This window comes from Oncorhynchus mykiss, chromosome 2, assembly GCF_013265735.2.
Source record: "Oncorhynchus mykiss isolate Arlee chromosome 2, USDA_OmykA_1.1, whole genome shotgun sequence".
In the NCBI taxonomy this organism is placed as follows: domain Eukaryota; kingdom Metazoa; phylum Chordata; class Actinopteri; order Salmoniformes; family Salmonidae; genus Oncorhynchus; species Oncorhynchus mykiss.
Window position 1 is genome coordinate 57,478,078 of NC_048566.1, and position 14,384 is coordinate 57,492,461.

A 14,384-nucleotide genomic window follows, 5' to 3' on the forward strand; every position below is an offset into this window, starting at 1 on the left:
GGGTGCAGCAAGTCAGCACCTCAGGAGTAAATGTCAGTTGGCTTTTCATAGCCGATCATTAAGAGTATCTCTACCACTCCTGCTGTCTCTAGAGAGTTGAAAACAGAAGGTCTGGGACAGGTAGCACGTCCGGTGAACAGGTCAGGATTCCATAGCCCCAGGCAGAACAGTTGAAACTGGAGCAGCAGCATGGCCAGGTGGACTGGGAACAGCAAGGAGTCATCATGCCAGGTAGTCCTGAGGCATGGTCCTAGGGCTCAGGTTATTCGAGAAAGAGAAAGAATGAGAGAAAGAGAGAATTAGAGAGAGCATATTTAAATTCACACAGGACACCGGATAAGACAGGAGAAGTACTCCAGATATAACAAACTGACCCTAGCCCACTGACACATAAACTACTGTAGCATAAATACTGGAGGCTGAGACAGGAGGGGTCAGGAGACACTGTGTCCCAATCCAATGATACACCCAGACAGGGCCAAACAGGAAGGATATAACCCCACCCACTTTGCCAAAGCACAGCCCCCACGCCATTAGAGGGATATCTTCAAAACCTTGAAATCAGCCCTTGCCTTGACAGGAAGCCAGTGTAGGAAAAGGCTAGCACTGGAGTAATATGATCACATTTTTTGGTTCTAGTCAGGATTCTAGTAGCCGTATTTAGCACTAACTGAAGTTTATTTAGTGCTTTATCCGGGTAGCCGGAAAGTAGAGCATTGCAGTAGTCTAACCTAGAAGTAACAAAAGCATGGATTAATTTTTCTGAATCATTTTTGGACAGAAAGTTTCAGATTTTTGCAATGTTACGTAGATGGAAAAAAGCTGTCCTTGAAACAGTCTTGATAACATTAGTTAACATTATGTTTTCGAATGACATCCCCAAGAGTTAAAATATTTAGTGAAAACAATAGTGGTCCTAAAACGGAACCTTGAGGAACACCGACATTTACAGTTGATCTTTTCCTCAAAGAAGTTCATGAATTTATTACTGCTGAAGTGAAAGCCATCCTCACTTGGGAATGCTGCTTTTTAGTTAGCTTTGCGACAGTATCAAAAATAAATTTCGGATTGTTCTTATTTTCCTCAATTAAGTTGGAAAAATAGGATGATCCAGCAGCAGTAAGGGGTCTTCGATACTGCACGGTACTGTCTTTCCAAGCTAGTCGGAAGACTTCCAGTTTGGTGTGGCGCCGTTTCTGTTCATATTTTCTGGAAGCTTGCTTCAGAGCTTGGGTATTTTTTGTATACCAGGGAACTAGTTTCTTATGATACATTTGTTTCGTTTTTAGGGGTGCAACTGCATCTAGGGTATTGCGCAAGGTTATACTGAGTTCCTCAGTTTGGTGGTTAACTGATTTTTGTCCTCTAACGTCCTTGGGTAGGCAGAGGGAGTCTGGAAGGGTATCAAGGAATCTTTGTGTTGTCTGTGAATTTATAGCACGATTTTTGATGCTCCTTGGTTGGGGTCTGAGCAGATTATTTGTTGCAATTGCAAACGTAATAAAATGGTGGTCCGATTGTCCAGGATTATGAGGAAAAACATTAAGATCCACAACATTTATTCCATGGGACAAAACTAGGTCCAGAGTATGACTGTGACAGTGAGTAGGTCCAGAGACATGTTGGACAAAACCCACTGAGTCGATGATGGCTCCGAAAGCCTTTTGGAGTGGGTCTGTGGACTTTTCCATGTGAATATAAAAGTCAACAAAAATTTGAATATTATCTGCTATGACTACAAGGTCCGATAGGAATTCAGGGAACTCAATGAGGAACGCTGTATATGGCCCAGGAGGCCTGTAAACAGTAGCTATAAAAAGTGATTGAGTAGGCTGCATAGATGTCATGACTAGAAGCTCAAGAGATGAAAACATGTATTTTTTTTTGTAAATTGAAATTTGCTATCGTAAATGTTAGCAACACCTCCACCTTTGCGGGATGCACGGGGGATATGGTCACTAGTGTGACCAGGAGGTGAGGCCTTAATTAACACAGTAAATTCATCAGGCTTCAGCCATGTTTCAGTCAGGCCAATCACATCAAGATTATGATCAGTGATTAGTTCATTGACTGTAACTGCCTTTGAAGTGAGGGATCTAACATTAAGTAACCCTATTTTGAGATGTGAGGTATCACCATCTCTTTCAATAATGGCATGAATGGAGGAGGTCTTTATCCTAGTGAGATTGCTAAGGCAAACACCGCCATGTTTAGTTTTGCCCAACCCAGGTCGAGGCACAGACACGGTCTCAATGGGGATAGCTGAGCTGACTACACTGACTGTGCTAGTGGCAGACTAACAACCTGCTGCCTGGCATGCACCCGATTTCATTGTGGAGCTAGAGGAGTTAGAGCCCTGTCTATGTTGGTAGATAAGATGAGAGCACCCCTCCAGCTAGGATGGAGTCCGTCACTCCTCAGCAGGCCAGGCTTGGTCCTGTTTGTGGGTGAGTCCCAGAAAGAGGGCCCATTATCTACACATTCTATCTTTTGGGAGGGGCAGAAAACAGTTTTCAACCAGCGATTGAGTCGTGAGACTATGCTGTAGAGCTCATCACTCCCCCTAACTGTGAGGGCGCCAGAGACAATTACTCTATGCCGACACATCTTTCTAGCTGATTTACACGCTGAAGCTATGTTGCGCTTGGTGACCTCTGACTGTTTCATCCTAACATTGTTGGTGCTGACGTGGATAACAATATCTCTATCCTCTCTACACTCGCCAGTTTTAGCTTTAGCCAGCAATATCTTCAGATTAGCCTTAACGTCGGTAGCCCTGCCCCCTGGTAAACAGTGTATGATCACTGGATGATTTGTTTTAATAAGTCTAATACTGCGGGTAATGGAGTCGCCAATGACTAGAGTTTTCAATTTGTCAGAGCTAACGGTGGGAGGCTTCGGCGTCTCAGACCCCGTAACGGGAGGAGTAGAGACAGGAGAAGGCTCGGCCTCTGACTCCGACTCGCTGCTTAATGGGGAAAACCGGTTGAAAGTTTCTGTCGGCTGAATGAGCGACACTGGTTGAGCATTCCTACAGCATTTCCCTCCAGAAACTGTGAGAAAGTTGTCCGGCTGCAGGGACCGTGCGAGGGGATTTATACTAACGTTACTATCTGTACTTACTGGTGGCACAGACGCGGTTTCATCCTTTCCTACACTGAAATTACCCTTGCCTAACGATTGCGTCTGAAGCTGGGCTTGCAGCACAGCTATCCTCGCCGTAAGGCGATCGTTCTCCTGTATATTATGAGTACAGCGACTGCAATTAGAAGACATCATGTTAATGTTACTGCTTAGCTTCGGCTGTTGGAGGTCCTGACGAACCGTGTCCAGATAAAGCGTCCGGAGTGAAAAAGTTGAATGAAAAAAAGTTGAGTGAGGGAAAAACCAAAAATATAAACGGTAATTAAAAAGTAAAAACCGTAAAGTTGTCAGGTAGCAAAGTAAGGTTGGCAACCAAATGCACTAAACGCACAGCAACACGTAAACAAGTCTGCAAGTTGTGACCGGAAATGGCGTCACAGATTTCTTGAATGTGTGGATGTGTGTGTGTGCATGTGCGCATCCACATCCCAGGCAGGGTAGTAATGGGAAGAGTGATGCACTCTAGGGAATGATGGAGTTCCTTCAAAAATGAGGTATTTTGAGTGTACATACTAGGGTTGTGCTCAATTCTGAATTGAATTGAGAATGCCTCATTAATTCCAATTGAATTTGAATTGAAGTAGTAAACAGGATGCAGAATTGCAATTAGAATTTGAATGAAAGGGAATTGAATTGAGTCAAATTCAATCAAATGTAAATGACTGTTCTATATTAGGTCTAGTCTTACAAATATACATATAAAAATGCATGTAAAATATTGTTGAAACAATTGATTTTCAGGACAAACTCTTAATGGATGATCAATGAAAACAACCTCCATGCAAATATTCCAAGTTGTTATATTTAATTAATATTTAATTATTTCATTAATCAAAATAAAACATTTCCCAGAATGCATTAGTTTAACCCTCAAGTTGACCCTAAATCCTTCAAAGAGAAAACCACAAATATTATGGTCGGTGGACATATAATTGGCTATTCTAAGCACCAAGGTTAAAAGAGTATATGAACATTGTTCGCAGAGAAAAGTGATGCATTCTTTGGTATCTGGAAGTGCGACCTGTCAGACTCAATGAAACCTCATGTTCTATGACTGAGTGGAATTTCTTTGAATTGCACTGAATTAAATTCGACTTCCTGGCACTCAAATTCTACATCATGTGGGGTGTGGCCAATTGGAATTTCAACTCATGAGTTGAATGGGAGTCAATTCCAAAATCCTGGATGGAGCACAACGCTGGTACACACCAGTGGCTTGCATGAGACACACACACACACACACACACACACACACACACACACACACACACACACACACACACACACACACACACACAGCTATCTGTATGTAATTGGAGCAGGCAGTTGACACAGGGGACAGTGAGAGAGGCAGGAGATGCATCAGGCAGACAAGGTTATACATCAAGGTCAGGGGAAGTGTGTGTCACTGAATTCTCTCCTTCCCTTCAGTGCATGTACACATACCATACATGTGTCAGAAAATGTAGTAAGTTTTTTTCATTTGAAAGTCTGCTACACAAACAAAAAAACACTTTCACTTTGCTGAAACTATGACATGGATGGTGCGATGTAGTGTGTTTTCTTATTTCCAGCTAAACCAAAGATCCTCTTTGCTATCAAGACCCAGTTTCAGCTTGTATCCGCGTACTGTAAACAGTCAGGTTCACCCTGCAGAGCGTTGGGATGCGTTCTGTGCATTGCTCCTGCTTCTACAACATCTTGAATCAAATCCCCCCCTCATCTCCTCTAACCCTTCCTCACTTATCTCCCTCTCCAAATCAACCTTCCTATCCCCTAGGGTTGTCACGATACCAATATTGCAATACCACGACAATACTGGATTTTCATGAAGCAGACTGAACTTTATGGTCTTTTACAAACCAGCTCTATGTGAAATACTGTGTGATATAGCTTTAAAAAATAAACAAACGTGACTCTGGGTGACAACAGAAAGTCAGCTTAATGTTTTGTCTCCTTGACACGATACTTCAGAGTATGCCTGGGATCATGACAACCCTACCTGTCCCCCTGTTCTCTCTCCTCCTCTATCTGACTTTCTGACGATGGTGCAGTGTGAGGGGATGTGGGCACTGTAGCTGCTTTGAAGGCACCTCAGGGTTGGTCGTTATATAAGTCTGGACTTGGCAGGGCTTCCCCCCTTCACTGCAGAACCACCCCTATTGCCTCACTTCTCTGTTGTCTCACTAACGGTCTCACCTCTCTACTGCCTTACCCCTCTACTGCCTTACCGCTCTACTGTCCCAGTAATGTCACAAATCTATTGTAATCACTTCTCTCTCACCTCTACTGTCTCACCCCTCTACTATCTCTTCTCTCTGCTGTTGCCCAACTCTGTCTCACCTCTCTACATTTTCTACTAGCCCAGTCTGAAAATTACTAGCCTCGGGCAAGCGGGTTAACTTAATTTCCATCTCTAGTCTCACCCCTCTACCATCTCACCTCTGGCTCATTAAAGGTATTCAACACACACAGAGTTTTTAGCTGATATCAGATGATGGGCCAAAAGCTTTGCTGTCTCAGATATTAAGTCCTGACCCTGTCTGGTAACCGCAGTGTTGCTCTCCGCCCTGTCCCCTTATTAAGAATTCAGTGCGGGAAATGAAGGTCACTTGTCCCTCTGAATTTGTCTGTGCCAGTATTGCAATGCTGACATACTCGTTCTCTCCGTCTGTCTGTCTCTACCCTCTCTCTCTCTCTCCCCCGCCACTCGTTTTCAACCCCTTTCTCTCTTTCCTAGGTGAGAGCTTTGAGCAGAGCCCCCTACGGAGGTCCTTCAAATCCAAGGTTCTGGCCCACTACCCTGAGAGCACAGACAGGAGTCCCTTCAACAGAGATGCAGTCAACATGGTAAGACAGTGGGGCTAGGATACATTCATTTTGGCTGTTTTAGCCCTTTATGGAAAGATGGTTGTTTTGAAAATGGCCTCATTTCATGCATTCATTACAAGAAAGTATAGCTTCTGTTGTGCACATATTTTACACAGAATAGAGGACTTTACATTTGTTGTTTGTGCACTATTGTTTTGTTAATGGGATCCTTCCCCAGAGTCAGATGAACTGGTGGAGACCATTTTTATGTCTCTGCGTGCAGTTTTGAAGGAAGTGGCTAACTAGCGTTAGCGCAATGCTAACTAGCGTTAATTGAACCATTTGAAAGTGGTTGGGCAGATGTTTGATTGTTTGGCACTGCAAGAGCCTTAAATGCTGTGCTGTCACGTCTTTGTTTTGTTCTCCGGTACCATAATGCATTTATCTTTCATGCGAATGAGAGAATATTTTCTGTTTTTAAGTGTTTCTTTTTATGGCACACTCTTGTATAAACAAGTCTGGATGATAAAAGCGTTAGGGCAGGAACTCAACACAATCTACTAACATAGATGAACCAATTAAAAAAAAACTTGAGTTGTTTTTGGTGAAAAGTTCTTGTTGTGAGCAGTCTCCCTACAGACCCTGAGGTACTTTGTAGCAGATAGAGCGCCTTTTCATGGAGCCACACTCTGGTTCTTTCCACAAATAAGGGCCCTTTCAACCGCTAGTCTTTAATGTTGTTTGTCAGAATGAAAGCTCTTCAGAATGATTTGACCCCTCTCATCCCTGTCCATAATCACTTGCGTTTGATTTAAGAGCAGGCTATTGAAGGCAGTTGAGATTGTTTGCCTCTCTTTCTGTACCTTCCCCTACCTCGTCTTCCTCTCCTATCTCTCTCTCTCTCTCTCTCTCTCTATCCCCTTTATTTACTTTTTCCTCTGCTATGTCCTCTAAAACATCGCAACTCGCTCTTCCTTCGACATCTCTCCCACCTCTATTCCATTCACCATCCTCTCACTCCTCTCTCTCGCTCTTTTTCTCCCCACCTCACCTCATTCCTCTTCCCATGTCTCTCTTCCTCCCTTCATATTTCTCTCCTCACCCTCTCTCTCCTTTCTTCATCTCTCATTCTCCATCTTCATCTCTTTCTCTCTCTCTCTCTCTCTCTCTCTCTCTCTCTCATCCCCAGCTCTGCATGCCGCACGGCCTGTCGTTCCGTAGTCAGGCGGACGGCCGCGAGCACCACTTCCACTCCTTCACGGTCGCCCAGGACGACGGCACGCGCTCCTACGGCTTCGTGCACACGTACTACGAAGCGGTGACGAATGCCCAGATCACCACGGCGATGCAGACCCTTCATCAGATGCACCATGTGGAGCACTATTCCACCTCCTCTTCGTCATCTTCCTCCGCCTCCTCCCCCTCCACATCCAGCATGGATTCTCTGGTGAGCAGCCTGGATGAGTTGGATGCCGACTCCCTGGCAGCGCGCCCAATGTCGGCTTGTTTGGGCTGCGCAGCGGGCTCCTTCCAGCCGGCCCGGGACACCCTGTATGCCTCCAAGGCCCTCTGCCTCCTCACGCCCCTCCCCTTCCTGCACGCCGCCCGCCACTTCCTGTCCCAGCTGCACCAGGCGGTGACATCGCACGCGGCCCCGCCACTGCCGCTGGAGAGCTACATCCACAACATCCTGTACGAGGTACCCGTGCCGCCGCCCGGTCGTTCGCTCCGGTTCCACGGGGTCCAGGGGCCTATCGTGTGCCAGCAGCCCGGCCCTGAGGAGCTCCCGCTCGGGGACTACCCACTAGGAGAGGCCTTCTCCCTGCTGGGGGTGGAGAACATGGTGAGGCTGCTCACCTCTGTGCTGCTGGAGACCCAGGTCCTGCTCTACTCACAGGGTAAGCACCAAAAGATCAGGCAGCATTTTCTGAAAGATCACCAGCCTAGGTTGTGTTTCGATCATTTTTCAAATGTAACCCAAAAGTGTGCACTTGTTCATTTCCCATCATGCGCCTCTCTGTCTCCAGACTACCAGCGGTTGATGACGGTGGCAGAGGGCATCACCAACCTACTGTTTCCATTCCAGTGGCAGCACGTCTACCTGCCCATCTTGCCCGTGCCCCTGCACCATCTCCTGGATGCCCCCGTGCCCTTCTTGATGGGCATCCAACGGAAGGATTGCTCCCAATGCTCCACTTTGGATCTGTCCCATGAGGTATTGAATATACTTAGTACCAGGGCCATAAACAGACCGTTGAAAAAAATTCTACTTTCATACTTCCTAACATACCAAATTCCTCTGTAGTGAACATTTACAAAAAAAATTAAGCATAGGCCTATTTATTTCTGCAAGAACACACTCATCGTCACAAATTGTAAGCAAGCTAGTTACAGTGCCTCCTAAAGAGATGATTGACATCGGAGAAAAGGGGTGGGCCATCAGCTGATCATTGATGTTGATGGTTGATATAAACCTGCTAGTCAGCTAGCTCCATTTCTTTGACTGGTTAAGATTGACCTCTGTGTCTGTCTCTCTGCTGCGCGTATCCGCCAACCAGACCTAATATTGACGATGATGTAGGCCGTGTTGATCAAATGTTACACCGCTGTGGCAGTACTGTTGATATTTAAACTTGGTAGCTACACACACACTTAACCGGTGACCGCATCTCTCGAGCCATGCATGTTTGGATACCGGGCATGTGCAACCTCATTACAGGGCAGACTGGGAGCGGAGAAACTGCGCCACGGGGCGTGCGAGAGCTCCGTACAGGGCAGATCAACATGCGCAACCAACGGACATGGGATGGGGGGTGGCGAACATGACCACGACTTGCAGGCAGTGGGTTCTGAACAACAATGACCAAAACATTTGTACAAAAAAACATCATTTTGGGGGAAATTATACCACCACCCAAAAGGGCACTTTGGAGACTGGAAGGGCAAAGGGGCATGTGCTCTGCACAGGTAGAGTCCTATCTGTGTATGTGCCTGCTTAGTGCTTTGTGTTTGGAACTGTAGGCATGTAACGGTGGCTTAAAAAAAAAAAAAAGTTTTACCCTCAAAATGCCTTTATTTAACCAGTCAAGTTATTGAGAACACATTTCTCCTTTAAATACGACCTGACCAAGAGGGAGCAACCATTTTTAAATCTTTTGAAGTTGACCAGAACTGGGAGGTGCAGTAGGACAAACGATGTTCTCATGTAGTCCAAAGTTCATATTTCTTTAATAAGAGTGGGAGGTTGCTGAGTCCACACACCTAGTTAGTTTTAAATCCACTCTTCAATTACAATTGAACTGGCCAAACCAACTGGCTATACCATAGACTTTGAAGCATTCTATACTGAACAAAAATATAAACACAACATGCAAATATTCCAAAGATTTTACTGAGTTACAGTTCATATAAGGAAATCAGTCCATTTGAAATGAATTCAGTAGGCCCTAATCTATGGATTTCACATGACTGGGAATACAGATATGGATTTCACATGACTGGGAATACAGATATGGATTTCACATGACTGGGAATACAGATATGCATATGTTGGTCACAGATACCTTTATAAAAAAAATAAAAAAAATGTAATACAAAAAAGGTAGGGGCGTAAAATCAGAAAACCAGTCGGTATCTGGTGTGACCACCATTTGCCTCATGCAGCGCGACACGTCTCCTTTGCATAGTGTTGATCATGCTGTTGATTGTGGCCTGTGGAACGTTGACGCATTCCTCTTCAAATGGCTGTGCCAAGTTGCTGGATTGTGTACAGGTCCTTGCGACATGGGGCCATGGGGCCGTGCATTATCATGCTGAAACATTAGGGGATGGCGGCGGAAGAACGGCACGGCAACGGGCCTCAGGATATCGACATGGCATCTCTGTGCATTCAAATTGCCATCTTTAAAATGCAATTGTCTTCGTTGTCCGTAGCTTATGCCTGCCCATACCATAACCCCACCTCCACCACGGGGCACTCTGTTCACAACGATGACATCAGCAAACCGCATGCCCACACAACGCCATACACATGGTCTGCGGTTGTGAGGGTGGTTGGACGTACTGCCAAATTCTGTAAAACGATGCTGGAGGTGGCTTATGGTAGAGAAATTAACATTAAATTATCTGGCAACAGCTCTGGTGGACATCCTTGCTGTTGGCATGCTAATTGCACTCTCCCTCAAGACTTTATACATCTGTGGCATTGTGTTACGTGAAAACTGCACATTTTAGAGTTGTCCCCGGCACGAGGTGCACCTGTGTAATGATCCTGCTGTTTAATCATCTTCTTGATATGCCACACCTGTCAGGGATGTAAACAAATTTGTGCACAACATTTTTGAGAAATAAGCTTTATTGTGCGTATGGAACATTTCTGGGATCTTTTATTTCAGCTCATGAAACATGGGCGGTCCCCACATTTTAGCGTTTATATTTTTGTTCAGTATAGTTCATTCTCTGTAGCATTCTACTAGGCATTTTGATACACCTTCTGACTGGCATTCTAGCAGGCATTCACTGACCTTGCAAAAAACATTCCAACAAGCATTCGAACACAATGTACTGTAACGTGCATTCTAATAACAGACATTCCATTACGCAATGTAACAGGCAGTGAAAAGAGCTTTGTAACATTTGCTGCATTCTTGCAGTGCCCCCCCCCCCCGAGCTCTCTGGTGTTGGAGAACATAGAAATTCACATAGCTCCTCTGGCGAGCGCCTCCGCTTCTCCCTTCTCTCCCCAAATCCAATTCTCCATCCCTCTACGAAAGATCGAGCCGTTTCGCACAAGCATTTCGCTAGGCATGCGTCCCAAATGGCACCCTATTCCCTGTGTAAAGGTGCCATTTGGGACACAGATTTTAGGAGTTTTCTTTGAAGTGCTAGAGCTGGCCCAGAGAGAGGGAGCAGGAGACATCAGTAGAGAGAGAGAGGTGGGAGGAGGAAGGCACTGAGCAACACATTTCTAAAGATATCAGACAACGTGAATAATTAAGGTTTAAGAATTCCACAGTTTATTTCTGGATGTATGTGAGAGGGTAGTGGGGCCACAGGAGGCAGCAATAGAATGCACACTTAGCAGATTGTGGAACCAATCCCGACCCTATCCTGTGTATTAAATATCTATCTGTCTTACAACCCCTTTTTTCCAGCAGGATTAAGTGCGTTTTATTTGTATCCTTATCTAAAGTCATTGCTTTTTTGAAAAAGCACATAGCTTTTGATGGCATTTAGCTGATGTGTCACAGTACAGTGGGATGTCAACATATTTTGTCATGGTAAATTGGGTCAACATACTCCGAGGGGGAAGGCGAGGGCGTGGTTTATGTTGCAAGCTTTCCCATGAGAAGTGGAGCGACAAGGCTTCAATCCTATGAACTTTTAAAGGCACATTCTTTGATATTTTCAGACATGTTTGATCATTTAAATGAATGATACCCACTGTTCATGATGAATATCACTGTCTTGTCTTAAGTTGAGGAGTGGGCCTTTAAACTAGAACTGTAAACAAATGGTGGTCTGTGTGAATCTGTCTCATCACATGCAGTTAAGAAGAAAACTGGACCATGGCATAACGTCAGTGCTGAATTTGGACCAACAGAGTGTCACTTAAGCAGAGCACACTGTTGATGCTGTTATGGGATTTCATGGTGTCGGTCTCTGACATAGTCTGTGTCAGGCCAGTGCCTGCTAAGCTTCTCTCCAGAGGTCGACTCGTTTCTCTGACTGTTTTCCGCATTGACAAACATTTTGTCAGTGAATGAGGGGATGTGCAATGAAACAGTTTCACCTCATTTCCATCAGCGTGTAAAAAATGTGCAACCAGAGGGGGAAAAAAATTCTAGACCACCTTTAATCCACACAGAGAGATGCGTACAAAGCTCTCTCTCGCCCTCTATTTGGCAAATCTGACCATAACTCTATCCTCCTGATTCCTGCTTACAAGCAAAAATGTAAGCAGGAAGCACCAGTGACTCTGTCTATAAGTGGTCAGATGAAGTAGATGCTAAACTACAGGACTGTTTTTCTAGCACAGACTGGAACATGTTAAGGGATTCTTCCGATGGCATTGAGGAGTACACCACATCAGTCACTGGCTTTATCAATAAGTGCATCGAGGACGTTGTCCCCACAGTGACTGTGTGTACATACCCTAACCAGAAACCATGGATTACAGGCAACATCCGCACTGAGCTAACGGCTAGAGCTGCCGTTTTCAAGGAGCCGGGACTCTAACCCGGAAGCTTATAAGAAATCCCGCTATGCCCTCCGACGAACAGGCAAAGCGTCAATATGGGACTAAGACCTATCAGACAAGCTAAACTACTTCAATGCTCGCTTCGAGGCAAATAACACTGAAACATGCATGAGTGCTCCAGCAGTTCCGGAAGAGTTTGTGATCACGCCCTCCACAGCCGATGTGAGTAAGACCTTTAAACAGTTCAACATTCACAAGGCCACAGGGCCAGACGGATTACCAGGAAATGTACTGCGAGCATGCGCTGACCGACTGGCAAGTGTCTTCACTGACATTTTCAACCTCTCCTTGTCCGAGTCTGTAATACCAACATGTTTTAAGCAGGCCACCATAGTCCCTGTGCCCAAGAACACGTCTGTAGCCATGAAATGCTTTGAAAGTCTTGTTATTGCTCACATCAACACTATTTTCCCAGAAACCCTAGTCCCACTCCAATTTGCATACCGCACCAACAGATCCACAGATGATGTAATCTCTATTGCACTCCACACTGCCCTTTCCCACCTGGACAACAGGAACACCTATGCGAGAAAGCAATTCATTGACTACAGCTCAGCGTTCAATACCGTAGTGCCCTCAAAGCTCATCACTAAGCTAAGGACCCTGGGACTAAACACCTCCTTTTGCAGCTGGATCCTGGACTTCCTGACGGGCCGCCTCCAGGTGGTGAGGGTAGGTAACAACACATCCGCCACGCTGATCCTCAACATGGGGGCCTCTCAGGGGTACGTGCTCAGCTCCTGTACTCCCTGTTCACTCATGACGGCACAGTCAGGCACGACTCCAACTCCATCATTAAGTTTGCCGATGACACAACAGTGGTAGGCCTGATCACTGACGAGACAGCCTATAGGGAGTTCAGAGACCTGACCGTGTGGTGCCAGGACAACAACCTCTCCCTCAACGTGATCAAGACAAAGCGGATGATTGTGGACTACACGAAAAGGAGGACCGAGCACGCCCCCATTCTCATCGACAGGGCTGTAGTGGAGCAGGTTGAGAGCTTCAAGTTCCTTTGGCGTCCACATCACCAACAAACTAACATGGTCCAAGCACACCAAGATAGTTGTGAAGAGGGCACGACAAAACCTAATCCCCCTAAGGAGACTGAAAAGATTTGGCATGGGTCCTCAGATCCTCAAAAGGTTTTACAGCTGCACCATTAAGAGCATCCTGGTTGCATCAAGGCACTACAGAGGGTAGTGCGTACAGACCAGTACATCACCGGTGCCAAGCTCCCTGCCATCCAGGACTTCTATCCCAGGCGGTGTCAGAGGATGGCCCTAAAAATTGTCAAAGACTCCAGCCACCCTAGTCATAGACTGCTCTCTCTGCTACCGCACGGCAAGCGGTACCGGAGCGCCAAGTCTAGTTCCAAGAGGCTTCTAAACAGCTAAGACTCCTGAACAGCTAATCAAATTGCTACCTAGACTATTTGCTACCTAGACCCCCCCCCCCCCCCCCCCCCACTCCCCTATGCTGCTGCTACTCTCTGTTATTATCTATTCGTAGTCACTTTAATAACTCTACCTACATCGACACCAGTGCCCCCGCACATTGACACATTGACTCTGAACCGGTACCCCCTGTATATAGCCCCGCTATTGTTATTTACTGCTGCTCTTTAATTATTTGGTATTCTTATCTCTTACTTTTTAGGGATTTTCTTAAAACTAAATGGTTGGTTAAGGGCTTGTAAGTAAGCATTTTACTGTAGGGTCTACACCGGTTGTATTCGGCGCATGTGACAAATAAAATTTGATTTGATTTGAACTTGGCCTGGTCCCAGATCTTTGGCTGTTTAGCCAACTCCAATTGTTCTGGTTGACTATACAGAGCAAAGAGATCTGGGACCAGGCTACATGAAACTAGTATGCCAAGAGAGACAGGGTTTTTAGAGAAGAAAGGGAGAGAGGAGGTGAAAGGAGAGATGAGACGTAGGCGAAATGAGGAAAAGAGAGGGTGATCTGGGGAAGAGAGGTATTTGAAACGAGCATTTCGCTGCACCTTTTTATACCCGCTGTAAACTGTGTACACGACGAGTAACATGTTTTTTGATCTGTCCCCCTTCCAGGCCAACCTGTGCTTTGTGGACATAGACAACCACCGCGTGGATCCACCCGAGGACCTGCCCCTCTTCCCAGACCAGCCCGAGCTCATCCTCGAGCTG

At 45.7% G+C, this 14,384-nt stretch overlaps 1 protein-coding gene across 1 annotated transcript in view; it reads left to right on the forward strand.

Annotated features, from left to right (window-relative positions):
• LOC110492265 (DENN domain-containing protein 5B) overlaps positions 1-14,384 on the forward strand; it is a 59,976-nt gene that overhangs the window by 10,970 nt on the left and 34,622 nt on the right. The window contains exons 2-5 of the mRNA XM_036951202.1: positions 5,885-5,994; positions 7,145-7,853; positions 7,983-8,170; positions 14,289-14,384. The exon at positions 14,289-14,384 is cut by the window's right edge and continues 405 nt beyond it. Coding sequence (XP_036807097.1) covers positions 5,885-5,994; positions 7,145-7,853; positions 7,983-8,170; positions 14,289-14,384 — 1,103 coding nt within the window. The remainder of the gene's footprint in view (positions 1-5,884; positions 5,995-7,144; positions 7,854-7,982; positions 8,171-14,288) is intronic.